This window comes from Poeciliopsis prolifica, unplaced genomic scaffold, assembly GCF_027474105.1.
Source record: "Poeciliopsis prolifica strain line A6 unplaced genomic scaffold, Auburn_PproV2 SCAFFOLD103, whole genome shotgun sequence".
Lineage (NCBI taxonomy): Eukaryota > Metazoa > Chordata > Actinopteri > Cyprinodontiformes > Poeciliidae > Poeciliopsis > Poeciliopsis prolifica.
The window spans coordinates 538,678-563,375 of record NW_026562478.1 but is presented as its reverse complement, the minus strand read 5'-3'; the positions used below and the strand labels follow the sequence as shown (position 1 = coordinate 563,375).

The 24,698-nt window shown below is 38.2% G+C and overlaps 2 protein-coding genes, 1 long non-coding RNA gene and 1 pseudogene across 3 annotated transcripts; all 4 read left to right on the top strand.

Annotated features, from left to right (window-relative positions):
• Window positions 1-686: 686 nt before the first annotated feature.
• Window positions 687-3,287, top strand: LOC129354075 (NLR family CARD domain-containing protein 3-like). The gene is made up of 5 exons (XM_055023566.1): window positions 687-699; window positions 1,210-1,833; window positions 1,918-2,023; window positions 2,542-2,688; window positions 2,902-3,287. Exons 1-5 carry the CDS (start codon window positions 687-689, stop codon window positions 3,077-3,079), a joined length of 1,068 nt encoding a protein of 355 aa, XP_054879541.1. The 3' UTR covers window positions 3,080-3,287.
• Window positions 3,288-10,929: 7,642 nt separating this feature from the next.
• LOC129354112 (uncharacterized) lies at window positions 10,930-11,352 on the top strand. The gene is made up of 3 exons (XR_008605119.1): window positions 10,930-10,949; window positions 11,053-11,161; window positions 11,332-11,352. It is a non-coding gene; the product is annotated as an uncharacterized LOC129354112 (long non-coding RNA).
• Window positions 11,353-11,407: 55 nt separating this feature from the next.
• Window positions 11,408-20,080, top strand: LOC129354074 (uncharacterized; annotated as a pseudogene).
• A 920-nt stretch (window positions 20,081-21,000) lies between these two features.
• LOC129354106 (high choriolytic enzyme 1-like) lies at window positions 21,001-24,368 on the top strand. The gene is made up of 10 exons (XM_055023599.1): window positions 21,001-21,178; window positions 21,270-21,349; window positions 21,789-21,819; window positions 21,903-21,953; window positions 22,404-22,541; window positions 22,810-22,930; window positions 23,210-23,388; window positions 23,629-23,710; window positions 23,917-24,041; window positions 24,122-24,368. The coding sequence occupies exons 2-10, from the start codon at window positions 21,296-21,298 to the stop codon at window positions 24,124-24,126; spliced, it is 786 nt and encodes a 261-aa protein (XP_054879574.1). The 5' UTR covers window positions 21,001-21,178; window positions 21,270-21,295; the 3' UTR covers window positions 24,127-24,368.
• The last annotated feature ends 330 nt before the right edge of the window (window positions 24,369-24,698 follow it).

Here is a 24,698-nt window from a genome sequence, read left to right as displayed (position 1 = left end):
ACATCTTTAAGATGACTATAACAAGACTCACTGTGTACACTGAGGGCGATGAGTTCGGTCAAAAGGAAAACGTTCAGGATTCCCAAAGATACGGCCACACCGAGGCAGAGCCTCTCTTTGGAGCTGCTGCTACCTGAACAGAAACCTGAACAGAAACCTGAGCCTTAGCAAAATGTAATTAAATTAAATACATACTATATTTCTCTGTGACTTTGTTCTTACCTGTGGGATGAGATGCACTTTGTTCAACAGGTTCCATATTGACGTAAATTTCCTCCATCGCTTCAAAAACTCTGTACTGGGTTTTTATTTTTTTTAAAACATTGACTATAAGTAGTGGAACAAAGTGTAAAAAACTGTGGGAAAGAGGTGAGATGTCTGGGGTTCAACATAAAAACGTATTTAGAGATAACAACCAGATAAAGAATTCATGAGTATGGAATCAGGATTATTTTTCTTAAATATCTTACGCCACATAAAATTCTTGAAGGTTTCAATAATTTCCTAGGTTCATATTTGCTGAGTCAATTCTGTATCGCTGAATATTTATTTCTCCTTTTTTCTTTGTTTTCCCTTCAGCTCGGTTAATCCTACTCATAATAAAACACATTACAATTTTCTTTGGGTGACAAAAATAATTGACTTTTACATTCACGCACAACTTGCGGTTGACCACATGGTACTGCATGGCACCGCATGGTATCAAAAATTTAAAAATGTTTTAAATCACTGATATAAGAGTAAAAACAATAATAATAATCTGATGTTGAGATATTTCTGCTCTTTGTATCCAAATGATTTCCTTGAAGGCTAATACATTGTTGGAGCAGATAACCGGTTCCCTCCTCTGTCATATTAAGATCATAATTGTGTCATATGGATCCAACAGTTTTTTTACAGGTCTCAGTCTGTCCTGATAACTAGACATAGTCTTGCTCTCAGTAAATACCACTGTCATCTTTTAACCTTGTTTCTTGTCCAGTAGCAGAAACACTTACATTAAGAAGCCACAGTCCTTGAGTTGCATTCCAAATGACCAAACTTGTATCACCCATGAATCAAATAATTAAGGAATTGAACATATTTGTTCATATTTTTAAAGGTATGTAGTTTTAGGACCGCTATCTACTAAAAAAAAAAGCTGCATAATCTGGATAGTTGGCTGTAAACCTCAGTCACCATGTTCCTCACTTCTGAAACAACCACCAGGCAGAGCAAACAGATTGACAATTGCTGAAGCAGCATCCTTGAAACCAGAAGATCCAGGAACAACCGTCAGCTGTGAGGATGTTTTTGAACCTAGAAGAGACGAAGAAGTCAGAACGCTGGTGACCAAAGGTGCCGCGGGCATTGGGAAAACAGTCTTGACACAGAAGTACACTTTGGACTGGGCTGAAGGTAAAGCCAACCACAACATACAGTTTATCTTCCCATTCACCTTCCGAGAGCTCAACTTGCTGAAATCTCAAAACATCACCTTAGTGGGACTCATTCATCACTTCTTTCCTGAAATCAGAAAAGCAGGAATCTGTAGCTTTGAAGAGTTCCAGATTATGTTTATCTTCGATGGTCTGGATGAACTTCAACCTCCTCTGGACTTCCACTACACTCCGGTTCTGACAGATGCTACAGAACCCTCCTCAGTCCACACGATACTCGTAAACCTCATCAGAGGGAAGCTACTTCCCTCAGCTCGTCTCTGGATAACCACGACCCGCGGCAGTCCATCAGATCCTATTCAGTATGTTGACAGTGAGACAGAAATCAGAGGTTTCACAAACCAGCGGAAGGAAGAATACTTCAGAAAGAGACTCCAAGACAAGGAACTGGCCAGTAAAATCATCTCTCATATTGGGACTTCAAGAAGCCTCAATACAATGTGTCACATTCCTGTTTTCTGTTGGATCACTGCTACAGTTCTGGATCAGGTCCTGAAAGATAAAGAGAAAACAGAGCTGCCCAACACCCTGACTGAGTTGTATATCCATTTCTTGGTTGTGCAGGTCAAACAGGACAATGCCAAGTATCGCAAAAACGTTTTGACTGATGGCATCTGGAATTCAGAGACTCAGAAAATCTTTCTTTCAATGGGAAAACTAGCTTTGAGCAGCTGGAAAAAAGAAACCTGCTCTTTTATGAAGAGGACCTAAAAGAGTATGGCATTGACATAAACACTGCCTCGACTTACCCAGGAGTGTTTACAGAGACTTTCAAGGAAGCATACTGAACCAGAAAGGCTGTTTTGTTTTGTCCATCGGAGCATTCAAGAGTTTCTGGCTGCACTTTATGTCTTCTTGGTGTTCATGAAGGCTGGGGACAATCTGGTGAAAAGAGTCGCAGTGCTTTGCAACCCGAATCTAAATTTAAACAGTTTTACCAGAGTGCAGTTGACAAGGCTTTGGAGAGTCCAGATGGATACTTGGACATGTTTACCCGCTTTCTCTTGGGGCTTTCACTGAAAACTAACCAAGACCTCCTGCAAGGCCTGTGGAAAACCAAAAATTTCCACAGGTTCAAAAAATGCTTATCCAACACATCAAGAAAAATATCAGGGATAGTCCTTCAGTTGAGAAAAGCATCCGGATGTTTTCACTGGCTGAGTGAACTGAATGACCATTCCCTAGAGGAAGAGATTCAACAGTACCTGAGTGGAGAAGTCCTGGAAAAAGACCTCACCTCTTCTCAGTGGTCAGCACTGATTTTTGTCTTGTTGTCTTCACAAAAAGTGTTCGATGTTTTTGACTTTAAGAAGTTCTGCAAATCAAAGGAAGCCCTTCGGTGGCTAACACAGTGATGAATGCATCAAAAAAGTCTCTGTATGTATCACACAAAGTTCAAGAAAGTTTTACTATTTATTTAAAAGAAAAAGTAAAAAGTATTTATCTGGAGCTTATCTTTCAGGTTGTTTAGCTGTAACCTGTCGCAGAGAAGCTGTATATTCCTGGTGCCAATGCTAACCGCTGAGAACTCTTGCCTCAGAGAGTTGGACCTGATTGACAATGACCTGCATGATGAAGGAGTAGATTTGCTTTCTTATGGACTCAGGAGTCCAACGTGTAGACTGGAGGTTCTCAGGTGAGTATTTGGAAGATTGAGGAAATAAACAATAACATTATTGTTCCATTCTTTGTATTTTTAATAAGAAAATTTAATACCACTGAAACAACTGAGAACTGGCCATTTCCTAAGATGAAAAGAGGCCGGTTTGCCTATTATCCATCCGTCCATCCATCCATCTATCCTCCGTCTGTCCGTCCAACATCGTCTTCTGCTTATCCAAATTTGGGTCATGGCTGAAGCACCTAAGCAAGGGGCATAGACGTCCCTCTCCCCAGCTCTTTTGGGGGAATCCAAATGTGAGGAAAACATAGTCTCTCCAGTGAGTCCTGGGTCTTCCACTGGGTCTTGTCTCCATGGGACATGCCCAGAACCCCTCACCAGGTAGGATCCAAACCAGATGCACAAGCCATCTCAACTGGCTCCTCTCAATGTGGAGAAGCAGTGATTCTGGTCTGAGCCCCTCCCAGATGTCCAGCTAACCACTCTATCTCTCAAACAGAGCCCAAGCACCCACTGAGGAAGCTTAGAAGCTTCCCAAAGCTGATCGTGGATGATCAATAAACTGAGCGTCACCTTTTGGCTCAGCTGTCTCTATACCACAAGAGACCGGCACAGAGTGTGCATTTCTGCAAATGTAGTACTAGTCCGCCTGTGCACCTCCCATTCTATGTTTTCCATCATTTGTGAACAAGACCCATAGACACTTAAATTCCTCCATTGCAGGGGTGGGCACTCCAGGTCCTCGAGGGCCAGTCTCCTGCAACTTTTATCTCTACTTCAACACACCTGAGTCAAGCACTGATTTTTGTCTTGTTGTCTTCACAAAAAGTGTTCGATGTTTTTGACTTTAAGAAGTTCTGCAAATCAAAGGAAGCCCTTCGGTGGCTAACACCAGTGATGAATGCATCAAAAAAGTCTCTGTATGTATCACACAAAGTTCAAGAAAGTTTTACTATTTATTTAAAAGAAAAAGATAAAAAGTATTTATCTCTCTATATATATATATATATATATATATATATATATATATATTATATATATATATATATTTATATATATATATATATATATATATATATATATATATATATAATATATATATATATATATATATAATATATATATATATATATATATGGATAAATCAGAGGAAAGCCGTTGTGGTAGATGTAGCAATACCAAGTGATTGCAACATCAGGAAAAAGGAGCACGAGAAACTGGAGAAATACCAGGGCCTCAGGGAGGAACTGGAGAGGGCCTGGAAGGTGAAGACCACAGTGGTGCCTGTGGTCATCGGGGCCCTCGGGGCAGTAACCCCCAAACTGGAGCAGTGGCTACAACAGATCCCAGGAACAACATCAGACATCTCAGTCCAGAAATGTGCAGTCCTTGGCACAGCCAAGATACTGCAGGACCCTCAAGCTCCCAGGCCTCTGGTAGAGGACCCGAGCTCAGAGGATAAGAACCACCCGCGGTGGGTGAGAAGGGAATTTTATATATATATATATATATATATATATATATATATATATATATATATATATATATATATATATATATATTTCATATCTATATTCTTTTCTCTCTTTAGATTATATAATTTTAGCCACTTATTACCCAACATTTTATTTAAAAGTTATGAGTCATTAACTTATTCGAACACATATAAAAATGAAACATGTTAAACCCACAGTCTCTTATGCTTTGCCATGTTAGAGTTTAATGTAGAATGTAAGTTAATTTAAGTTTAAGTTAACTTAGTCTGAGAAACATCAGAGATCAATGAATTACTTTAAGTTTGTTGATCCTAATGCTGAGGTGTGAAGTCAGCGAGCAGCCCTCTTCTCATTTTAAGCCTAAGTGAGATAAGAGGCTGGATAATGTCCAGGTCGGTACCAAAACTCTGATCGCTGACCCCCCAAACATACAGCCAAAGGATCACAGCACCAAAGTTGGTGTCAATTTCTTTTGTAATTGTTCTACCAAGTAATCAATACATTGAAAAGAAAGAAAAAAATGTTGTCATCTGTTGCTTTCTCTGTATAATTTCCCCTTACTTTTGCCCAACTTTTCCCTAATGAGGACATGGCTGCTTCTCCTACTTCTACCCCATTTAGTCTCTATGAGTGAATTAATCCAGCCATGTCTTCTATCCACTTATCGGGGTCCTCTGCAACATGTGTTATTCCTTCCACATCCTTCCTGGCCTCTTCTAAAGTCCAGGGTCTGAAACATAAATGTGTGGTGACTGGCCATCTCTAGGATTTGGGTTTGGGACCTGGATCATTGGATATTGTTCTGTACCGTCAAAACTGTTCAAAACTTTTGGCTGTTTGTACTGCCTGAGATTATATGAATGTCCCTGATTACTGGAACCTGCGCCTTCCTTCTCATATAGCAACGGTGGGTAGACAGGAAGGGGTGGATAAAGTGTATTTGGAGTGAGAACTGACAGTGGATCTGTGGTCAGCTCAGCTGGTGGTGATTTTGCAGGAGTGAGAGTTGGAGGAGCCAAGGGGAGCGCTGCCTGTGTGCGCGGAGGAGGGGCCTGCATTGCACCTAGTATGGGCTCGTTATCTTCCGGCTTTACAAACAAAGTAGTGGCTTCCTCACATTTACTCCCTTTGTCTTTGTTTTTTCTAATTTGTTCTCTCCTTTCTTTAGTTGCGTCTAACCATTGTTTAGCACATTTCAGTTCTTCCTCCTTTCTTTCTCTCCTCCTTCCTTGTTTTTCAGCTACACTTTTTTCTAATATTCCCACTAAAGTTTGCCATTGTTCAATTTTTAATTTCCCATCTATCTTATATTTCTTCTTCCATTTTGACATGTGTACTGTGCTACCAGGAAATCTGGACAGCATGTACTTTTCATCCCCTGTGGGATCCTCAACAAGTGAGGAATTACAAGAATTTTTATTTCCCATTATTAAGTACTCTGCAATTTAGCTTTAGAAGTGACTTGATATTTTGTGCTCTCTCTCAAGTAAGTGCTGGAGGTCAGCGCTTAGTGTCCCCTGAAGAACAGGCTTCTAGACTGAGACTAGCCTCAGTCCGGTTCTTCACTTAGGATTCTAATTCCGAGGACAGAAAGTTTTACTCACAGAGAGAGATGAGCACCACTCGCTCTTGTATGCACACACACATACACACCACACACACACAGCACGGCAGCAATGACACAGCAACAAAAATCGCAGCAACTAACAATTTCCTATCAGTGCGAGGATTCTTCCTTATGGGAAGTCCTCATTAAAAGAGGGGCTCTAAAAACACCTCTCTCGTAGATTTTAGTTGAGACGACAGGGATTCTACACCCTCTGGGACTTTAGTCAAGTTGTTCCGACAAGAACTCCCAACCTGTTTAGCTGATAAACATCAACTGGCCTTTAACCCGTTTAGTCAAAATACTATTTGACAAGGCCTTTAACCTTTTTAGCTGATAAACATCAACTGGGCTTTAACCCGTTTAGTCAAAATACTATTGACAAGGACTTTAACATTTTTAGCTGATAAACATCAACTGGGACTTTAACCCTTTAATTATTTAATTGTTTCACTCACGCTTTCCGTCGGCTCGTTCTATTCGGTCGGATCTCGGCAGTCCCGCCGCTGGCAGACAAAGTCGGACCCAAGGCGCTGGCCTGGCGAAGAATTCACTTCCCGGGTCTTTCTTTCCAAGTCCTAATGACTCTGGCCGTGCACGGTTTCAGCGCGTCGTTCTTCATCTGTCAGCGAACAAAATGCGATTTGAGAAAACTTATTATTCAGATAAAACAACATTGGCACAAGGATGTGGTGTTATTTTTTTGCAAAACTGCAATGGAAACACTTTTTTCTCATCATACAAGTCACATGGCCAACAGAATGTTGCCACTGGCGTAACCCACGAAGAAGAAGACAACAGGAAGGCGCAGCAAGTTTTCTGACAAAATTATTCATGTGTGATTCTTATTTAATGGAAACGCCATCTTTGCAAAATTAAATTTTTTTGACATCGCTGGAAAATCAACAAAGTTTTGTACACATGTATACTGACAGACTTCTTATGAGTTCAGAATGTTCATGATTTTAATTTACTGCATTTGGTTTCTGCTGGTGCAGAAATATGATGCATGTTTCACATCAATGACGAAAAGCCAGATAAAATGTGACATGCTAGTTCTGACATCGGCTTTAGTTCCACGTCTGTTAGTGGCACAAATCGGATTTTTGAAAAGATCAAAACTGAGCCGTGAAAAAGCGGGACTCAGTTTACATTTACCTGCTGCGTGAACAAAGTCTAAATTTAATCTTGTCACTCTGCGTTTTCTGACCCAGCCGGGAGCTGAGCACGATTTCCACTTCATGTCCTTTGGGCCCAGTGCCGGTTCCCACTGTGTTTATCATGCGATACATTCAGAACATGTGCAGCATGCCCAACATGGATGCATCATGAACATTATGCCAAAACGTCTCAGTGAACAAAGACATTCTTATCAGACGCAGTGGTGCCGGAACATCAGACAGACTCCTGTCTGCTGATCTGAAGCTTTTCACCTCAGAGAAGAACAATGACATCCAAAGACAAACTTTCAGCTGCAACAACTCTGTAAAGTTGCTCTCTTTAAATAGTTTTGATATGGCTTGTTGGTAATAACTGCTTTAAAATGATAATGTTGCTACTGGTTGTAATTAAATGAAAAGTCAGTAAATGGAAAATACTGGGAGGAGAAAATGAAAATGTTTCGACTTACAACCCGTATTGCGATTTACTAAACCTGAACCAGAGAGCAGGTGATGTTTTTGTCAATATTTAGCATTTTGTCCTGTAAACTGGCAGGAAAATATGTTTGCAGCCACTGAGGTGAGAGAAGCATAGAAACAATGACAAAAATCATGACTTGTCAAGGATTTGCAACATTTACCAAACATAAAACAAACTATAAAAAATCCTCCAGCAATGCTAATTTTGAATAAATCAATTTATGGTACCACTGCGTTATGAGGTGAGATGTGATTATGAGATCTTTTCTCAAACTTATGAGATCAGGATCTTGTAATTATGACGTGTTATTTTATAAATATAAGATCTGATTAGAAAATTGTGGGTTTTCTCACTGGAAACAAACCAGTTTAAATAAAGTTTTTATAAATAAAACTCAAACATTCAGTATAAATGTCGCTTGTTAGAAGAAAGAATGATGCAACCTGATGAGAGACATTTATCTAAATATTACGGAAATGTGTAATGAAATTAGAAACTTTTTGGATGCTTTTGGATTGGAGAGAAAAAAATGAACGTGACGTTTTAAATGGAAATGTATTTCTGTGCAAAGGTGTGAGTTTGGCTTTCATGCAAATTAAAAATTAAATATGCCTCAGTTGTTCCTGGAAGTTCAGTGTAAAGTTTTTCCTCATGCCAACTTCACCAGGTTTCCAGGTGTGTTCCAAGTGACACAATGTATTGTTTTTAAATAGTTCTCATGAAAGGAGGCTGTCATTTTCTAAAAATGACAGACACTTCACAGACTTGTTTTTCTTTTGTAACGGTATTCCTGAAGATATTTTTTAGTTCCTTGTGAACTTAAGATCTAAATAAACACTTTAAGTCCTAATATTTCAGTCATATTAGGTGTTAATGTTTAATCCAGTGAAACTATTTATGGACATAAACAACAACCTAAAACGACAAATACCAACAAAAGTTTAAAATAAAAAGTATATATAAAACCAAGATTTATATGATTATCAGAAATGTACTTTGAAAATCCATCATATCCCATCAAACATACAATAAATGTAGTCTAACTGACTGAAATAGAATCTATTAATGTGATTGTTCACTTCATATTTTTATCATTTCCTGGTTTCCCGTCCAGCCTTTTCTCGTACAGGCAGATGAATGTGTCATCTATTCACCCTCACTTATCTGACACTAATCAATGTTTATTTTCATATGGCTTATTGATTTACCGAGTTTCAGCTTTCATTTTCAACAACCTGAATGCTTTATGTAGGTGAGAGCAAAATGATAAGAAGGTCATCACTGTGACCTACTTGAAAAGAAAAAGAAACTCAAGTAAAGGATTTAATGAAAGAAATGTGTTTCATAAAAACATGTAAGATTAGGAAATATTATGGATTTTGCAAATGACTGTTTTTCAGCATTTCATTTCATTGTCCAGTCTATCTGTATTTTGTGGATTTAGAGAAGGATGATGACTAAGAACACTAGAAAAATTTACTGAGTTTCTGTTGCCGCCTCCACAGATGATCTTATAGTTAAAAACCTTTACACGTTTCGTCACCTTTCAATCAAAAATCTTGTTGGAATTGCAGATGATAAACCAACACAAAGTTGTGCAATTTTTCTATCAAGTGAAAAAAAAAGTTAAACAGTTTACAAAAAAAAACAAGTAAATCCAATTACTCAAAACCCGATTAGTGTAACACAGGGGCGCCGCCAAGAATCTGGGGCCCCATGACAAAAAAACTGTTTAAAACTTTCTGCAGTGTTTTGTTTCTGTTCTGGTGGGCCTAACTTTAACATTAATGGTTAACATATTTATTTACATATTTATATATGTTTGTTAAGTTGCAAATGAGGAAGGGGGATCTGGGAGGAGAGTGTGACAAAATAGGTTTTGAGTGAGATTTAAGCGCACACACTACAAATGAGTGTTTGTTCACATAGATAAATGCACTCACATCAGTCTCACTGATTTCTGCATTTCCTGTGTTGTTTTCCTGAATGAGAAGAAAGTTTTGCTTTTGAGAAAAAGTAGGTCAACGCTTGTTGTTCTAGTTACTCCAAAATTAAAATAAATGGAAAATCTAATTAATAAATTTCAATCTATCTTTTAATATTGTTTTAAGAAAATGTCAAAATGTTGAAAAAGCTTCCACCTGCATCAACCATTTTACCCTAGCAGGCCAGATTTGCTCCATCTCGGCCGCCCAAAGTCCCTCAGACGGCTGCAAATGGCCCCTGGGCCGCACTTTTAACACCTCTGTTCTGGAGACTGGTGGCCAGTAAACCCAGAAGGTCGGATTTGCGACCTGCAGATGAAGATCCCATGTTGCAATGAAGCAGCCGACTGATTGACAGATTCAAATGTCTTCAACAATGTGGCAATTGTTAAGTGGAGGAACAAGAAGGTGAGTTAATAGTCGCAGTCCTGGATTAACTGGTCCATCCACATGCCTGCTGTCATCACATTAAATGTGGTTTCTGACATGAATGAAAACAAACTTTCGCCACATGCTTAGAAAAACTTCTTCCATCCACAGTGAAGCTCTTTAAACGGTCAGAGTTTGAAGAGAGAGTTTGGAGCCCCTGAGAGAACCAGGACATGCAACATGGAAACCTTACTACAAATAAATAATTTAGCTTCTAATATCTCTGAATTCATTCTGTGAATTTTCTGATCATTAAAGTCCAAACTGTTCAGCTCAAAGCTTTTCCTATTATCCACTTCAGGTTTATTCTCAGGGCAATTAAATCCCAATCAGAGTAATAATAATGTAAGCTCATTAAAATTTCCTTAACATTTAACTGAACATTAAAAGTTGAGGTTGTTTTTAGCTCTTTCTGTTTTTGTGAGTATACTTCTATTTCTGAATTGTAGATCTGACTTTTTCTAAACAATTACATTTTATTTTACATTGATAGTTTCAAAACAATAATTTAAGTGGCAAATTAAATATTTGCATATAACTTAACATTTGACAACTTCCTTCAAGTGATGGGAAAAAAAAGCTGTGTTCCCATTTTGGTCCAAGATCAATAAGATACTTGACAGGTGACTGATGCACAAACAATGAGCCCTGAGGCACACCCCGTGTTCGCAGCGTTTAAAAGGTGGAGGCTGAGCTGCTTCTGCATCCAGCCTCAGACTCCTGGACTGACAGGTAGCCTCTTCTCCTCCACTCACATTCCTCTCTTATTGCTTTAACAAACTGCTTTTATCTTCCAAGACTTGAACTGTTATCTTAACAACAAAACTCTGTTTAGATTTGGATTTTTTCAGGTCAGAAGCTTCCCTGCAGAAAAGCAAGATGTTTAGAGTTTTCTTTTCTTCTTCCTCACCATCTCGATGGCAAGGACGGCGGCTGTTCCTCTGGTAAGTTTGAAGGGAGACAAATAAAACTAATTTGTTTCATCCAACATAGGGAAGCCTAATGTGTTTAGATATATTGGGTTTGCAATGCAGCATCAACAAATATCCAAACCATCATGAAGCAGAAGAAATGTGGTTGTCATTAAATGCTGAAATCTCTGTTTGTGTTGCAGAAAGCAGATGACAGTGAAAACCAATCAGTGAGTAGAAAAAATAAAAGAAACTTGAAGTGAAACTGAAATCTCTGACATGTGGATTTCTTTCCTTCCTCCCACAGATGAGGACACGGATGTCACAGAAATCATCTCCAAAGCAAACGAAGGCATAAGTAAGACAGCAATTTCACACAACCCAAAAGCTTTGAATGTAATTTTATATTTGCAAGTCGAGACAAAAAAATAATCATCTATTAATAAATCGACTGATTCATTTCTCAGAAATTAGCTTAATGGTTTGCCTTTGTCAAATCTTCAAGCCTGATAAGAAACTGGATATTTTTTAATCTGCATAAGGAACTGTCCCTACATTTCACTAGTGATCAATCGGTTTATTTGCAGTCTGTACAATTTCTAACCAGGATAGCAAAGCATTTTAAAAATATTGTAAAAGTATAAAACAATACATTGGTTCCTTGTGTGTAATAAGAATAAGTAGTAAAAGACTCTGTACTCTCCTGGAGTGCTTTCATTGGCCAGCTCAATGCAGCATGTCTTGTTCAAGAGGCAGAGGTCAAAGAATACACAAAAATCCTTTGTGTCATAAGAATCAATGTTCTTCACTCTGTTGTGTGTTTTGTGTTTCTGCAGAGACTCCACTGGTCCACGGTGACATTGCTCCGAGCAAATCGAGGAACGCAGACCCATGCACCGCCACCGGCTGCAAATGGCCCAAAACTGGAAAATATGTCTACATTCCCTTCTACATCTCCAGCTCTTACTGTGAGCAAAACCAGCACCTGAATAAACACACAAGACTTTAAAATTGATGCAAACTTTTCCAAGTTCTTTCATGTTTATTTCAGAAGGCAGAGGGAACAGTAGATGATGTCTGTGTTGGAGTTTGTTTTGTAGTTAGGACGTTGGTGTAAGATGTTTTGTCTTGCAGCCACGGCAGAGCGTAACATCATCATCAATGGCCTGGTGAGCTTCCACGCCTCCACCTGCATTCGCTTTGTCTGGTGGACTTCAACACGGCATAGGGACTTCCTTCACTTCTTCCCAGGACCTGGGTAGGAACTCAGTCACATATCGTGACTTTTACTTCCACACATTTCCACTGATTTCCTCCTGATCTCTCCGTCAGGTGCTGGTCCAACCTGGGCCGTCAGCGTGGAGCACAGCTTGTGTCTCTTAGTAGAAATGGCTGCGTGTATCACTCCACGGTGCAGCATGAGATCAACCACGCTCTGGGCTTCCACCACGAACAGGTCCGCTCTGACAGAGACTCCTTCGTCCAGGTCCTCACACAGAACATCATCCCAGGTCGGCTCAGTCACACAACCGTGGCTTAATGCTTCTATCTGCAGAACATCTTGGTTAGATCTGAAAACAGAAGTATTTTAAACAAGTCATACATTTCTGTATTTTGCACATTTGGACACAAATGAAAAAAAAAACTATTTGCATTCAGATCCATTCAGTCATTCATAGGGAACTTAATACTTTCCAAATGACCTAAATCAGAGAACTCAGCGGGTTTTTGTGTGGGAAGTTTGGAAACTGACATTTAAACTGTAAGATCACATTGCCTCATGTTCTACTTTTATCTATTGCAATGGAAAAGTGACATTTTCTGAAATAAAGTGACAATTTAAAAAGTTAACTTTTTTTCTTAATCAGGGAAGGAACACAACTTTAAGAAGGTGCAGACTAACAACCTGGGCACTCCCTACGACTTCAACTCCGTTATGCATTACTCCAAGTGAGTCTTGGCTTCAAAAATACCTTCTATTGTGTTACACACAGCTTGCTGTTTTCAGTCTGACTGTGACTGCAGATGCATTTTGTTCATCACTTCCTCCTTCTTCCAGGACCGCCTTCTCCAGAAACGGCCAACCGACTCTCCTTTCCAAAGCTAATCCTTCCCTCACTTTGGAAGAGCCTCATCGATGAGCGTCAACGACATCGCCCGCATCAACAGGCTCTACGGATGCTGTGAGTAAAATATTGATCTTTTCAAACATTTCTCTAGCATTTCCAGCAGCTGTATGACTTACGGTACTTTTTCTCTCAGCTTAAGTTTCAACACCATAAGGAGAAACTTCAGCTCGCCAGCTGACCTTCGGCTCTGACCTGCTCCTCTCTCAAAATCTCAGAGCTACAGAAACTCTTCCTCTGCTGTCTCATTTACTGCATTTAACTACTTAACTACATAACTGCTGAAGACAGTTGCTGAAGAAACAGATTTTTGGGTATTACATCTCAATCTGTTAATGTCAGAATACATATTGGTGCTTATTGGTGAAGGATTTCTTATCAAAAAAGGTTTTCTTTTATACTATGGTTTGGCTTTTTTTGCATCTGCTATAAAAAATGGAAAGGAATGTTTCAATTGAAGATAAATCTAAGGGGAATTTTGGTTAAGTAAATTATGTTGTGACATAAAAACTGTGTAAGATGGAAAGATGGACTGGACTGGTATAAAATATCTAAATAAAAGGCAATTATTCAAGAATGTACAATCTATGGAAATGTGAAATGTAAAAGTTCCCCAATTACATTTGGACTAAAAAGGTTTTTATCTACATAATGTTACAAGTTCTCATCCAACATGTTTTATTCTTGTGACCAACATGTTTTTTCTGAAATTTAATGGTATTGTAATTCATGTAATCCATTCAATCAAGTACCAAATAAAATTTGATCATTCCAACATCAATGTTTCTTTCTCTCTGTAACAGTTGGACATTTGGGACAAAGATCAGGGTTTCCTTAGTGCAGCACCACAAAATAAAAGCCTCCACACTTTCAGTGAAGTTGTTTAAAAATTAAATGCTAAAATAATGTAAAGCAGGTGAGATAAATAAAAGTATATATTCATAGACTATATTTGTGCTCTTATGCTAACCATAATCAGAGTTTTAAATGAGTTTAGATACAATAAAATGTTAATTCTTACTTTATTTGAAGTAAGAATAAACATGGTTGTGACTTGTGAGACAGATGAGCAATGAAAACAAAAAATCAACTCCTCTATTTCCTCCTGCCATTGCCCTCTGAAGAAATGTTCCTCTCCTGGTCAAAAACCACCAATCAGAGCCAGGAGGAGGGGCTTAGCGCTGCTAATCATCCTCCTGTACTCTTTTAAATCTGCTATTGATTGAAAAGCAACTCCAAGTTACAAAAAACCTGTTTATCTACCATAATCTGTGGCTTTGCTAACTAGCAGGCTATGTTGCGGTGAGCCAGCATAGCCTGTAGTTTTGTAAAAAGCAAGAGGATGAGAGTGATGGACAGCGCTAAGACCCTCCTACTGCCTCTGATTTGCTTCTGCAGAGGATCTCGATTTTTCCACAGATTATCTGTTTTATGTGATACTGTCAGAACATAATGATAATATTAACAAGTATGTAAAAATATTTTTTCTATAAAAGTTACATTCTGGTGCTGTAAGTGATGAAACTTTTGTGATGGATACTCCTGTTACAAAGGATGTAGCTTTTAATTTGTTAGTTGAGATACAGAAACGCTGACTTACAAAATGCCAGTGTGCTTTGTGTCATAATATCAAATATTTCTGTTCTTTATGTGGTCAATATCATGACCTCCCTGCACAAATGTTCTAGAATGTTATTAGTCGATAACAACTCTACTACTTCCAATGAAATAGGCAAAATAACAATGACAGGATAAAATAAGCAATGAAAGCAGAAGAAATATTGACTGAATCGCCCTAATCCTCCAGCTCCAAGGATTAAAAGAAAAGGAAAACAAACGTTTTCAGAAGAGATTTAAAATCACCTGGGAGAAAACAGCCCAACATTTATTTCACTTTCTCATCTGGAAGAGCTGAAAGCATTTTGTTTTCAGTTGGACTTCTGTTTTTTCCATTTTGTATTTTTGTAAAAACAGATTTGCTTCTATGTTCACGTGAGCTGCATGTTGTTAAAAGCTGCTACATTGTGCAAAGACGGGACCAAACAGTGATGCACTTCACCTGCAACTTGTAACAGCACTGGTTTATTTTGGGAACAGATTGTCCCATCTGGAATAATGATGGATATAAAAAGCTTGGTCAGCAGTTTCTTGTGTCAGACGGGATCTGAGCCTCAGCTGCTCCGTCAGGTAAACGGCTCTCTGACTCTTCTTTAACTCCCATTTGTTTTCTTCATCATGTTTACATGCTTTCAAACTGAAACAGAAAGAAAACATATTTTCTTTTCGTGTCACGATGAAGCTTCAGGACCTTCATCATGATCCCGGTTTTTCTGTCCCTTCTCTTCAACTCAGTGGAAACTGTCGACACGGTAAGTTTATGATGGGATCAGTTCGTTTTACTGATTCACCTCACAGCTTAGACAAAACCCAAGATTTATGAAAGGCTGTTCTTCGTTTTGATTGTATTTATTTTTTAAAAAAAGAAAAGTTTCAACATGTAAAAGACCAAAATGACGCAGTTTTCTTCCATCTGTGTTCCAGAGTCCTGTAGTAGAACCTGCTCAGTATCCCAGTGAGTTTGAAACAAAGATCAATTTTATCTGACACAGCAGAGGCATAAATTTAACCAAAGGTTCTGGCAACATTTCTTTCTCAGAAGAGTTTATGGATATCTTTAAAAGCATCCCACAACCACAAGCTGACAAAGGTGAGACACAAGCTCACAAAACAAAAACACCCAGCAGATAATAATGAGAAAAACGTATCATTTTAACTCTAATCCTTAAAATAACAACAAATACGCATGGTTTTGATGTCAGATGAATTTAAAATTGCAGTCTTGTTTTTGCATTCCTGTCTGTGTTTGTCTGTCATTTGCTGTGTCGCAGAGCCAAAGCGATATGATGACATTGCTATGCCAAAAATCTTAAAGAGGAATGCAGACCCGTGCACCATCACAGGCTGCAAGTGGTTCAAATCCGGAGAGTACGTCTACATACCGTACTACATCGACACTAATTACTGTAAGCATCATGTGACAAAAACAGGCAAAAAAACTGACAGCTGAAGTTAAAATGACTAAACCCTCTGCTGAAACTTTAAGTTTTTTCAAAGATTTCTCAGGTGCTGTTAAACAGATCAATGATGTTTCAGTATGACTTTTCCAAACATCCTGGTTTTTATTTTGGATTCTTACAAAACCAATTATTACCCTCTAAAGAACTGGCCTATTGATTTAGCCAAAGTGCAAACCACTGCTGTGAAATCATGTGCTTTCACTTGCATTCAGTCAATCGACAATAAAATTCTTATTGAGGCTTTGAGCTGTCACCTGAGAAAGCGTCATGCCAAAAGCTAAAGAATTCAGTTTAGACTTGAGAAAAAGAAATGGTTGATGCTCACAAAGCAGGAGAAGAAAATGTAAAGTTATCACAGAGTTTCCAAGTGTCAAGAAGTGGAGAGAGGAACTCAAAGTACAGGACAAGTCTGGCAAAGGAACTAAAAAAGTAAGACGTGTCCAAAAGTCCTGGAACAACCACCAAAACAAAGTAGAGCTCTGCACAGAAAAGGACTGCGAAGAGATGCGTTCAAGGACAATCTGGGCAAAGATTATGGATACTGAAGCCACAGGAGACCAGAGTAGAGCCTGGAGTTTGACTGAAGATCACTGTCCTCACTGTGAAACATGGAGGTGGAAGTATCATGCTGTGTGACTCCTGGAACTGGGAATCTCATCAAGGTTGGAGGAATGATGGAGAAAGAACGATGTTTGAAGATTTAGAAGGAAAACCTCTAGCAGTCAGCAGCAGAACCGGGTTTGGGTTGTCGGTTTGTCTCCCAACACGACAACGAGCCGAAACATGAGCTCCGTCCAGAAACCCAGGCAGAACGTTCCTGACTGGCCTATTCAAAGCCCTGACCTACTGAAGAGCAGAGTCCATGAGGGAAGACCATCAAATCTGGAGGATTCCTCCGGAGAGACGCAAAGATGTGATCGGCATCAGAGCAACGATTCATTTTGACCGTGGAAGGTTTTGATTTCCAGGAAAGAATTTGGTGCAAAACATAGAAAAATGTAAGCATCCAAAATAAATAGAAAAGCTGTATTTAAAAACACATTTGTGAATCTTTGAAAAAGACTTATAATTCCATGGGGTGCCTAATAATTTTGCCTAATAATTTTGACCTTATCTGTAATTTTAGTAATATAGACACTAAGCTTTTTGAATTTTTTTGCAGCTCTGGAAGAACGACACAAAATCCTCAGAGTTCTTCAAATATTCAACAAATCCACCTGCATCCGTTTTGTGCCGTTTAAATTGAAGAATTCTGATTACCTTTATTTCTATAGTCGATATAGTGATGGGTAGGAACATGAACACACACACACACACACACACGCACACACACACACACACCCCCACACACACACACCCACACACGCACACACACACACACACACACACACACACACACACACACACCCACACACGCACACACACACACACACACACACGCACACACACACACACACACACACACACACACACACACACCCACACACGCACACACACACACACACACACACACTCAAGCCAATGTTTCTGTTTTGTCCTGCTGCTTCACTTCCTGCTCCTGTTTTTGAATCCTTTTTGTTCCACAGTCCTGTTTTATTTGTATCAAGAGAGGAAAGTTTAAATACTTTAAATCAATCTTTGATTCTGTTTCTTTTATTGCTTGTTTGCCCTTTGACTTATTTTGCTTGTATTTCCTTTCAAATCATGTGAAGCACTTTGATTTGCCCTGTAGCTGAAAATGTGCTGCATAAATAAAATTACCCTTACCCTTTAGTTCTTGGCACCATTTTGGAATAAAACACAGAAAACACCAGAAAATTTTAAATAAATAAAATATGTATTTTATGGAAAATATAAAGTACATATTTTATATTTTTGGACCAAAATCGTCGAGTCAAAAGCACTCACAGGCCAAGAAAAATAAATAAATATTTAAATAAATAAAATCAGGCAAATGCACATTTGCTGTGTTAAAATAAAAATATTCAGTTTTCAGTTTCTTTTCAATTTATTCTCAGTCATAAAACAAGATTTGGGTCACTTTCTTTCAAAACTCTTGCCATAATAAAGTTTAATAAATGAAATAGAAACTGCTCTGATGCATCAGGTATAGTTGTGAGAAAAAAAAAACAAATATTTGTGTCATTGTTAACCTTTTCTGTTAAACAAGATATAAATTTGGCATTGAAAACATCGTTTTAAAAAAATTACAAATCGTTGGACGGCCAAATTTCTTGAATTGCGGTCAGGGCCACACAAAATGAATCCAAGGACGACGACTGGCCCCCGGGCCACACTTTGGACAACCCTGTTCTAGAATAAGCTTCTTGGATTTCTGACTTATTTTGGATATAGCCAAGAAACCAAACAGTTAACAGATAATAATGGTCAAAAGACGGCAGATACAGTTAGCGGTTAGCCGTTAGCTGTTAGCCGTTAGCTGTTAGCCGTTAGCTGTTAGCTGTGTGTGTGCTTGTGTTTGTCTTTCAGGTGTTGGTCCTACATTGGCCGTCAGGGAGGAGGGCAGCTCATCTCTCTGGAGAAAAATAAATGTCTGCGAACCTCGACGGTGAGCCACGAGGTCCTTCACGCTCTGGGCTTCAACCATGAGCAGGTCCGCATGGACAGAGACCAATACATCCGCATTTTATTCCAGAACATCAAACCAGGTTGGTAACATCTGTTTGCATAGGAACATATACACACATGGTGCATTTGAATAAGTTGGTTTCAGTTTAGTTGTATCTCCTGTTTAAATTTATTCACACTGTGAAACGACATGAACGTTTCCTGTTTGGTCAAAGAGCAAAAGTTCAACTTTTGGAAAGTCCAGACCAACAACATGGGATCTCCGTACGACTACAACTCCGTCATGCATTACAAGAAGTAAGTCTTTCCCATCATCCAAAGGCTTTTTATTTAAAAGAAAAAAGTGCTGACACTAATATCTTCCATTCACTTTTTGCTTTGTTTTGCAGGTATGCTTTTTCCAAAAATGGGCAGCCAACCATCGCTGCCAGGTCCCATCAAGTCCACAACTTTGGGAACACATACGGAATGAGCAACACTGACATCAACCGAGTCAACAAACTTTATAACTGCAGGAAACACTAAAGCACAAACTTTTAACGTTTCTCAAAACAAACAAACAAAAATTCTAACAGGACGTTTTTAAGCTAATCATTTAACGTCAGTGTGAGCCAGAAATGATCAAACTTAGTTTTCAGAAACCAGGAGTTATTTTATCTTTGACTAGTTACATTCATTTTATTATGTTTGTCATGTTTTGAGAAATTTCCTTTTATTAGTAGTTTTAATACTTTTACTTTTACTTGAGCAACTTTATTTTGAAGTATCACTACTTTTTGATTTTTTTTTAACTTCTATAAATTGTCATTTTCATCCTTAAAATACCAAAACTTCCACTTAAGTTTATATTCTGACCATTTGATGATTTCATTTTAAAAATAAAATGATTGATCATTTGATTACTTAGTAATTAAGTAAATGTTTTGCCAAATGCTTTTTCACTCTGGAGTAATTTTTTGAATGGTTACTATTTACTTTTTCTTGAGTAAAAATACATTTAAATAGAGATACTCTTACCTGATTGCAATTTTTGGATACTCTGCTCCTTTAATCTTAGTTTATCTTTCATTTTTCATTTTCATTTTTCTTTTTTTTTGTATTAAATTGAGGATGTTTAACAGTTTTTCACAGAAAATAAAAACATTAATTTCTTTGTTTTAGTCTGAAGCATGTTTCATGTTTGCATATATTCAATGTTATATATAGATTTTTTAAAGAGTTGTGTGAACAAACATATTTTGTGGTTCTCATACACTTTATTTTACCCACATTCAGTGGAAATGTTTCATTTTTTCCTGGAACACATTATAAGGAGGTGTGGCATGACATCACTGCCTCTGACAGCATCTTTGCATTAAAAAGCTATTTTAGCTTCTGTTTGCTTCAACAAGTTGCTTTCTTCTTTCTGCAGGTTGTTTTCTACAAGTTGCTTGTTTTTCTGTTGCTTGACCTCTTTCAACAGGGTCAGGATGGGATCGTTTGGTCACTCAAGCAAGTTTATTTGTATAGCAAATTTCAGCAACACTGCAGTTTAAAATGCTTTACATCATAAAAACACAAAATTATTGTAAACAGATCTAAACTAACAACAGTGTTTTAAAGTTTATTTTCTTTCTGAACCAACGATGCTGCCGTTACAACCTAAACGGTACAAAGTTAAGGTTAAACAGCGATTCTGTTTTTAAACAGGGTTAGATTGATTCATGTCCCTTAATAGATTGAATAATCGTTTGAAATCACCTTTTCCCATTTATTCAGGTTATTTTCTTCTGATAGGAACATTTTATCTGATTATCAGGAAAGTTTAAGTGTGCTAAAATAAAAAGCTGTTTGGAACAAAACAATTTCAAAACAAAGATTGGGAACAAATAGCTTTGTGTTTGTGTTTTTTACTTTTTTCTCCAAAACCCTGAAGTCATTTCAGAATTCCCCTGATCTTATCTGGTCTCTTTTTATAATTAAGAACTGAGGTCAGAAGTAAATTTAACGTGGCGCCACTGCTAGTTCAAGTAACTTTAGGATCTACATGTTTTATGATGATAACTGAAGTTTCCATAACTCATATCTTGTCTGTGTGAATCTACTTATATCAAAGTGTGACATTACTTCACCTGAAATGATGAAACTCATCCTGTGAGAAAAGATCACAGGATTATGAGACAAACTAGTGCTGTGGTCACTTCTAGTGGTTGAATTGGTTATAAAAAGGAAGCAGCTGAACATCAGCGTCAGTCGCTGCTTCATCCTCTCGCTTCCAGGTAATGTAACCTTCAGCATTTACACTTTGTGGATCTGCATGTTTAGGCTGAGAAAAACATATTTTTAATTATTTTACTTTTACTTTCTCAGGCGTTGAGCTGCAGAGAAACTTCACAATGACTCCAAATGTTCCCTGCCTGATCTTTCTCTTGGTGGCCGACGTGACTCTGGTGGGTTTCACTCTCTGATTTCTGTCAGTATGATGTTAAAATTAACATTTTTGAAAAGAATAAATAGGAAAAAAGGAAATGAAATAAATGAAGCAGAAGCCTAAGATGTTAAGTTGACAATAATAAAACATTAACATGATAATTGTGTGTTTCTTCTTAGACATTTGCACTTGAAGGCAGATGAATAAACAAAACAAATTAAAATGCAACATTATTGCTCTATAATGTATTAGGACCATTGTTGATGGAACAAATCTGCTCCTATCTTTTACAATTTTAATGTGTCTTTATTTATCTACCATGGAGAGCTTTGCTCTTAGGAGAAACACAGAACTACCAAGCTAATAATGCTTTATTAATTTTGGCCATCTTGGTTCTTTTCCTTCTGTTTTTACTTTGCATCATTGAGACTTTATTTAACTCTGTGTCTGTGTTGCAGAGTGCTCCAGCTAAAAACCAGGATCCAGTCAGTGAGTTGAATTAAGACAGTTTTTTATGTTATATTTGACTGATAAATAGTTTAAATCTAAAGTCCTGGTAATCTGTTTTCCAGATGAGACGGACAACTCTCTGGAAGTCATCCCAAGACCAAGAATCGATTTTGGTTAGACTACTTTTAAAGTCATAATCTCTGTAACAAGAAGACAAAAATATGTCAACAATTAGGAGCATTTACTGAAATGAAAATCAAAGGGGAAGATTTTTTAAATCAAGCTGCTACTTTTGATTAGTAAGCGTTGACCATAAGATTGAAAAAACTTCTTTGACATTCCTCCTCCACATAAAAACGTCTAGAGTTTGGTGAAAGATTTCACCAGGGAGTTGTGTAAGGACGGCGTAACGTTTAGTTTTATGAATATAAATGTAGAGTTTTGCCATGTAAGGTCTTAGAGGCGATGCTCACACAGAGCCGGTTGCCGGTTCTTATGGAGCTGAATGATTTCTGGTTTTAATCAGTTCACTTCCAGGCCTCTGCAGAACCTTTTGCATCATTCCTGATGACATTACAGTTTTCTCCGCTGTTGCTCTGCAGTCTCTGTCTTTGTCGTTACAGAATCCTACATATTTCAGGGGGACATCCTCATGCCGAAAACCACAAACAAGAATGCAGTTCCATGTGTCCTGACAGGCTGCCTGTGGCCCAAACAGGGACGCCACGTCACTGTGCCGTACCTCATCTCTCCTTACTATAGTAAGACGTTTTGCTTGAAAAGCTTTTAAGCCGCGGGTCGACGTAGTATAAAATACAAATACAATGTTTTAAATGTTCCGACAGAGCGTAAACACAATGCTGATGCTGAAGATTTACAAAATATATTTAAAAACTGGAGGAACATTTTAGCTTCTTTGAAGACCCAAGTTTTAAAAACCTTGGTGTACCTGGAAGGAACCGATTCATGTTTCATTACTCAAGAATGAACTGAAAAGATTTAAATAAATGCATTAAAAAATGTTTACAGCTCAAGAACAACGCAACCTCATTCTCACTGCACTCCAGAGCTTTGAGCAGACCACCTGCATTCGCTTCGTCCCGTATAGTGGCAATACTCGGGACTTCATCTACTTCGAGTCAATCAGTGGGTAGGAACACACCTCTCACACACACTGCATGACTGCATCCATCAACAGCTGGTTTGCATGGAGTTACATTGGATCATCCAGTTTCAGTTTATTCACTCACACCATTTAGTAAATTCCAGGGTGTAAGTACTCAAATTACAAGCTAAACACAAAAACTTTTTTACTAAATGAAACCATCATGTGTTTCATCTTGAGATCAAGGCCGGTTTTAGTTAGATTTAGTAAGACCATCATAAACATTCGTTGCGTTTTTCTCTGGTTTTCATGGGAATGTGTCAGGTGTTGGTCCAGCCTGGGACGTCAGGATGGCGGCCAGTACATCTCCCTGGATAAAGATGGCTGCTTGTCCCGCCGCACAATTCAGCATGAGGTTCTTCACGCTCTGGGTTTCCACCATGAGCAGGTCCGCTCTGACAGAGACCAACATGTTCAGATTCTCTTTGAAAACATTAAGGACGGTAAGTTTGAAGTTAAATAATTTGAAGTTTCATAATTCACTCACAGATAAAAATAGAACATTGTCAATATTCTTTAGTTTTAGGAAATTTGTAACTTTAGAAAAATTGAGTCAGACCGGCTTTCCTGCTCAAGTCTTTTTACCACAGTTTTAACACTATAACACATAGGAAGTATTTCAGATTAAACATTTGAAAACAACACATAAAGACTGTGTTTGTCTTTTCTTGACTGCTGCACAGGAGAATATGACCAGTTCAAAAAAGTACAGACCAACAACTTGGGAACTCCCTACGACTTCACCTCCGTCATGCAGTACGGAAAGTGAGTTGCAGGCAACTTCTGTCCCACGATGTGATTCATTCAAACTTATGAAAACGCAGGGAGATTCAGTCTGCCATGGTGGTTTAGTATTTCTGATTGAAGTACAGAAATGGGAAACTCAGCTGGAGTTCTATGGCCAAATGAACAGTTAAAACGTCTTGATGAATTAATCAAAATGTTAAGGATATATTTATGTCTTCTTTAAGATATGCTTTCTCCAAAAATGGGAGGCCTACCATTGTGGCCCGGTTCAATCCTAACTATGACTGGGGGCGAGCCACTCGGATGAGCGCCAACGACATCACCCGCGTCAACAGGCTTTACCAATGCAGTGAGTCTCAAATGAATCTCTGAAACTGCTACAGTACTCTCTAAATGCCTCTATTTAATTTTTTTTGTTTGTTTTCACAGACTGATATAACATGAAGAAATCAGATCAACAACAACCAAGAATTGATCTGCTGCAAGAATATAATCAGCTCATAAAAACTTAAACTGCAAAAACCTGGCCGCAATTTTTAAAAAGATCATCTGGAGCCACCTGCTGGTCAGAGCTTGCATTGCATCGCCTGTTGATGGGAGGTTCCTCAGTCAACTTCATGCAACTTTGATTTGATTTTGCTTATTGCTTTTCACTTTACATGGAGCCTCTATGTAAAAGAATCAGATGATCCTTTTTATTAAAGCTCTATGCATTTCATTAATATGATCAATGCTGCACTTTGTTCCAACAGTACAAACACTGCAGTTATTCCATGATCCATATTTAAATTCTTATCATTGAATACTTGAACAGGGGCAGTCTGCTTGACAATCATGTTTGCTTTTTCATAAAAATCAGGCTGGCCTCTGTTTCTGTCCTTCAGTTCACTAAAGTTCAGAGTTCACAGACGACTTCATTACAAATATTCACAAGACAGAAGTTTACAGTTTTGTTGGTAAAAGGGACAAAAGCCGAAAACGTCTAAAATATATACTACCGACCAGA

Coding starts and splice junctions, on each gene's coding strand:
- LOC129354075 (XM_055023566.1), top strand. Junction 2,024..2,541: donor GTCAAACAGGACAATGCCAA/GTATCGCAAAAA, acceptor CAACACATCAAG/AAAAATATCAGGGATAGTCC. Junction 2,689..2,901: donor GACCTCACCTCTTCTCAGTG/GTCAGCACTGAT, acceptor CTTATCTTTCAG/GTTGTTTAGCTGTAACCTGT.
- LOC129354106 (XM_055023599.1), top strand. CDS start 21,296: ATGACTCCAAATGTTCCCTGCCTGATCTTTCTCTTGGTGGCCGACGTG. Junction 21,820..21,902: donor TAAAAACCAGGATCCAGTCA/GTGAGTTGAATT, acceptor TCTGTTTTCCAG/ATGAGACGGACAACTCTCTG. Junction 23,389..23,628: donor CTTTGAAAACATTAAGGACG/GTAAGTTTGAAG, acceptor ACTGCTGCACAG/GAGAATATGACCAGTTCAAA.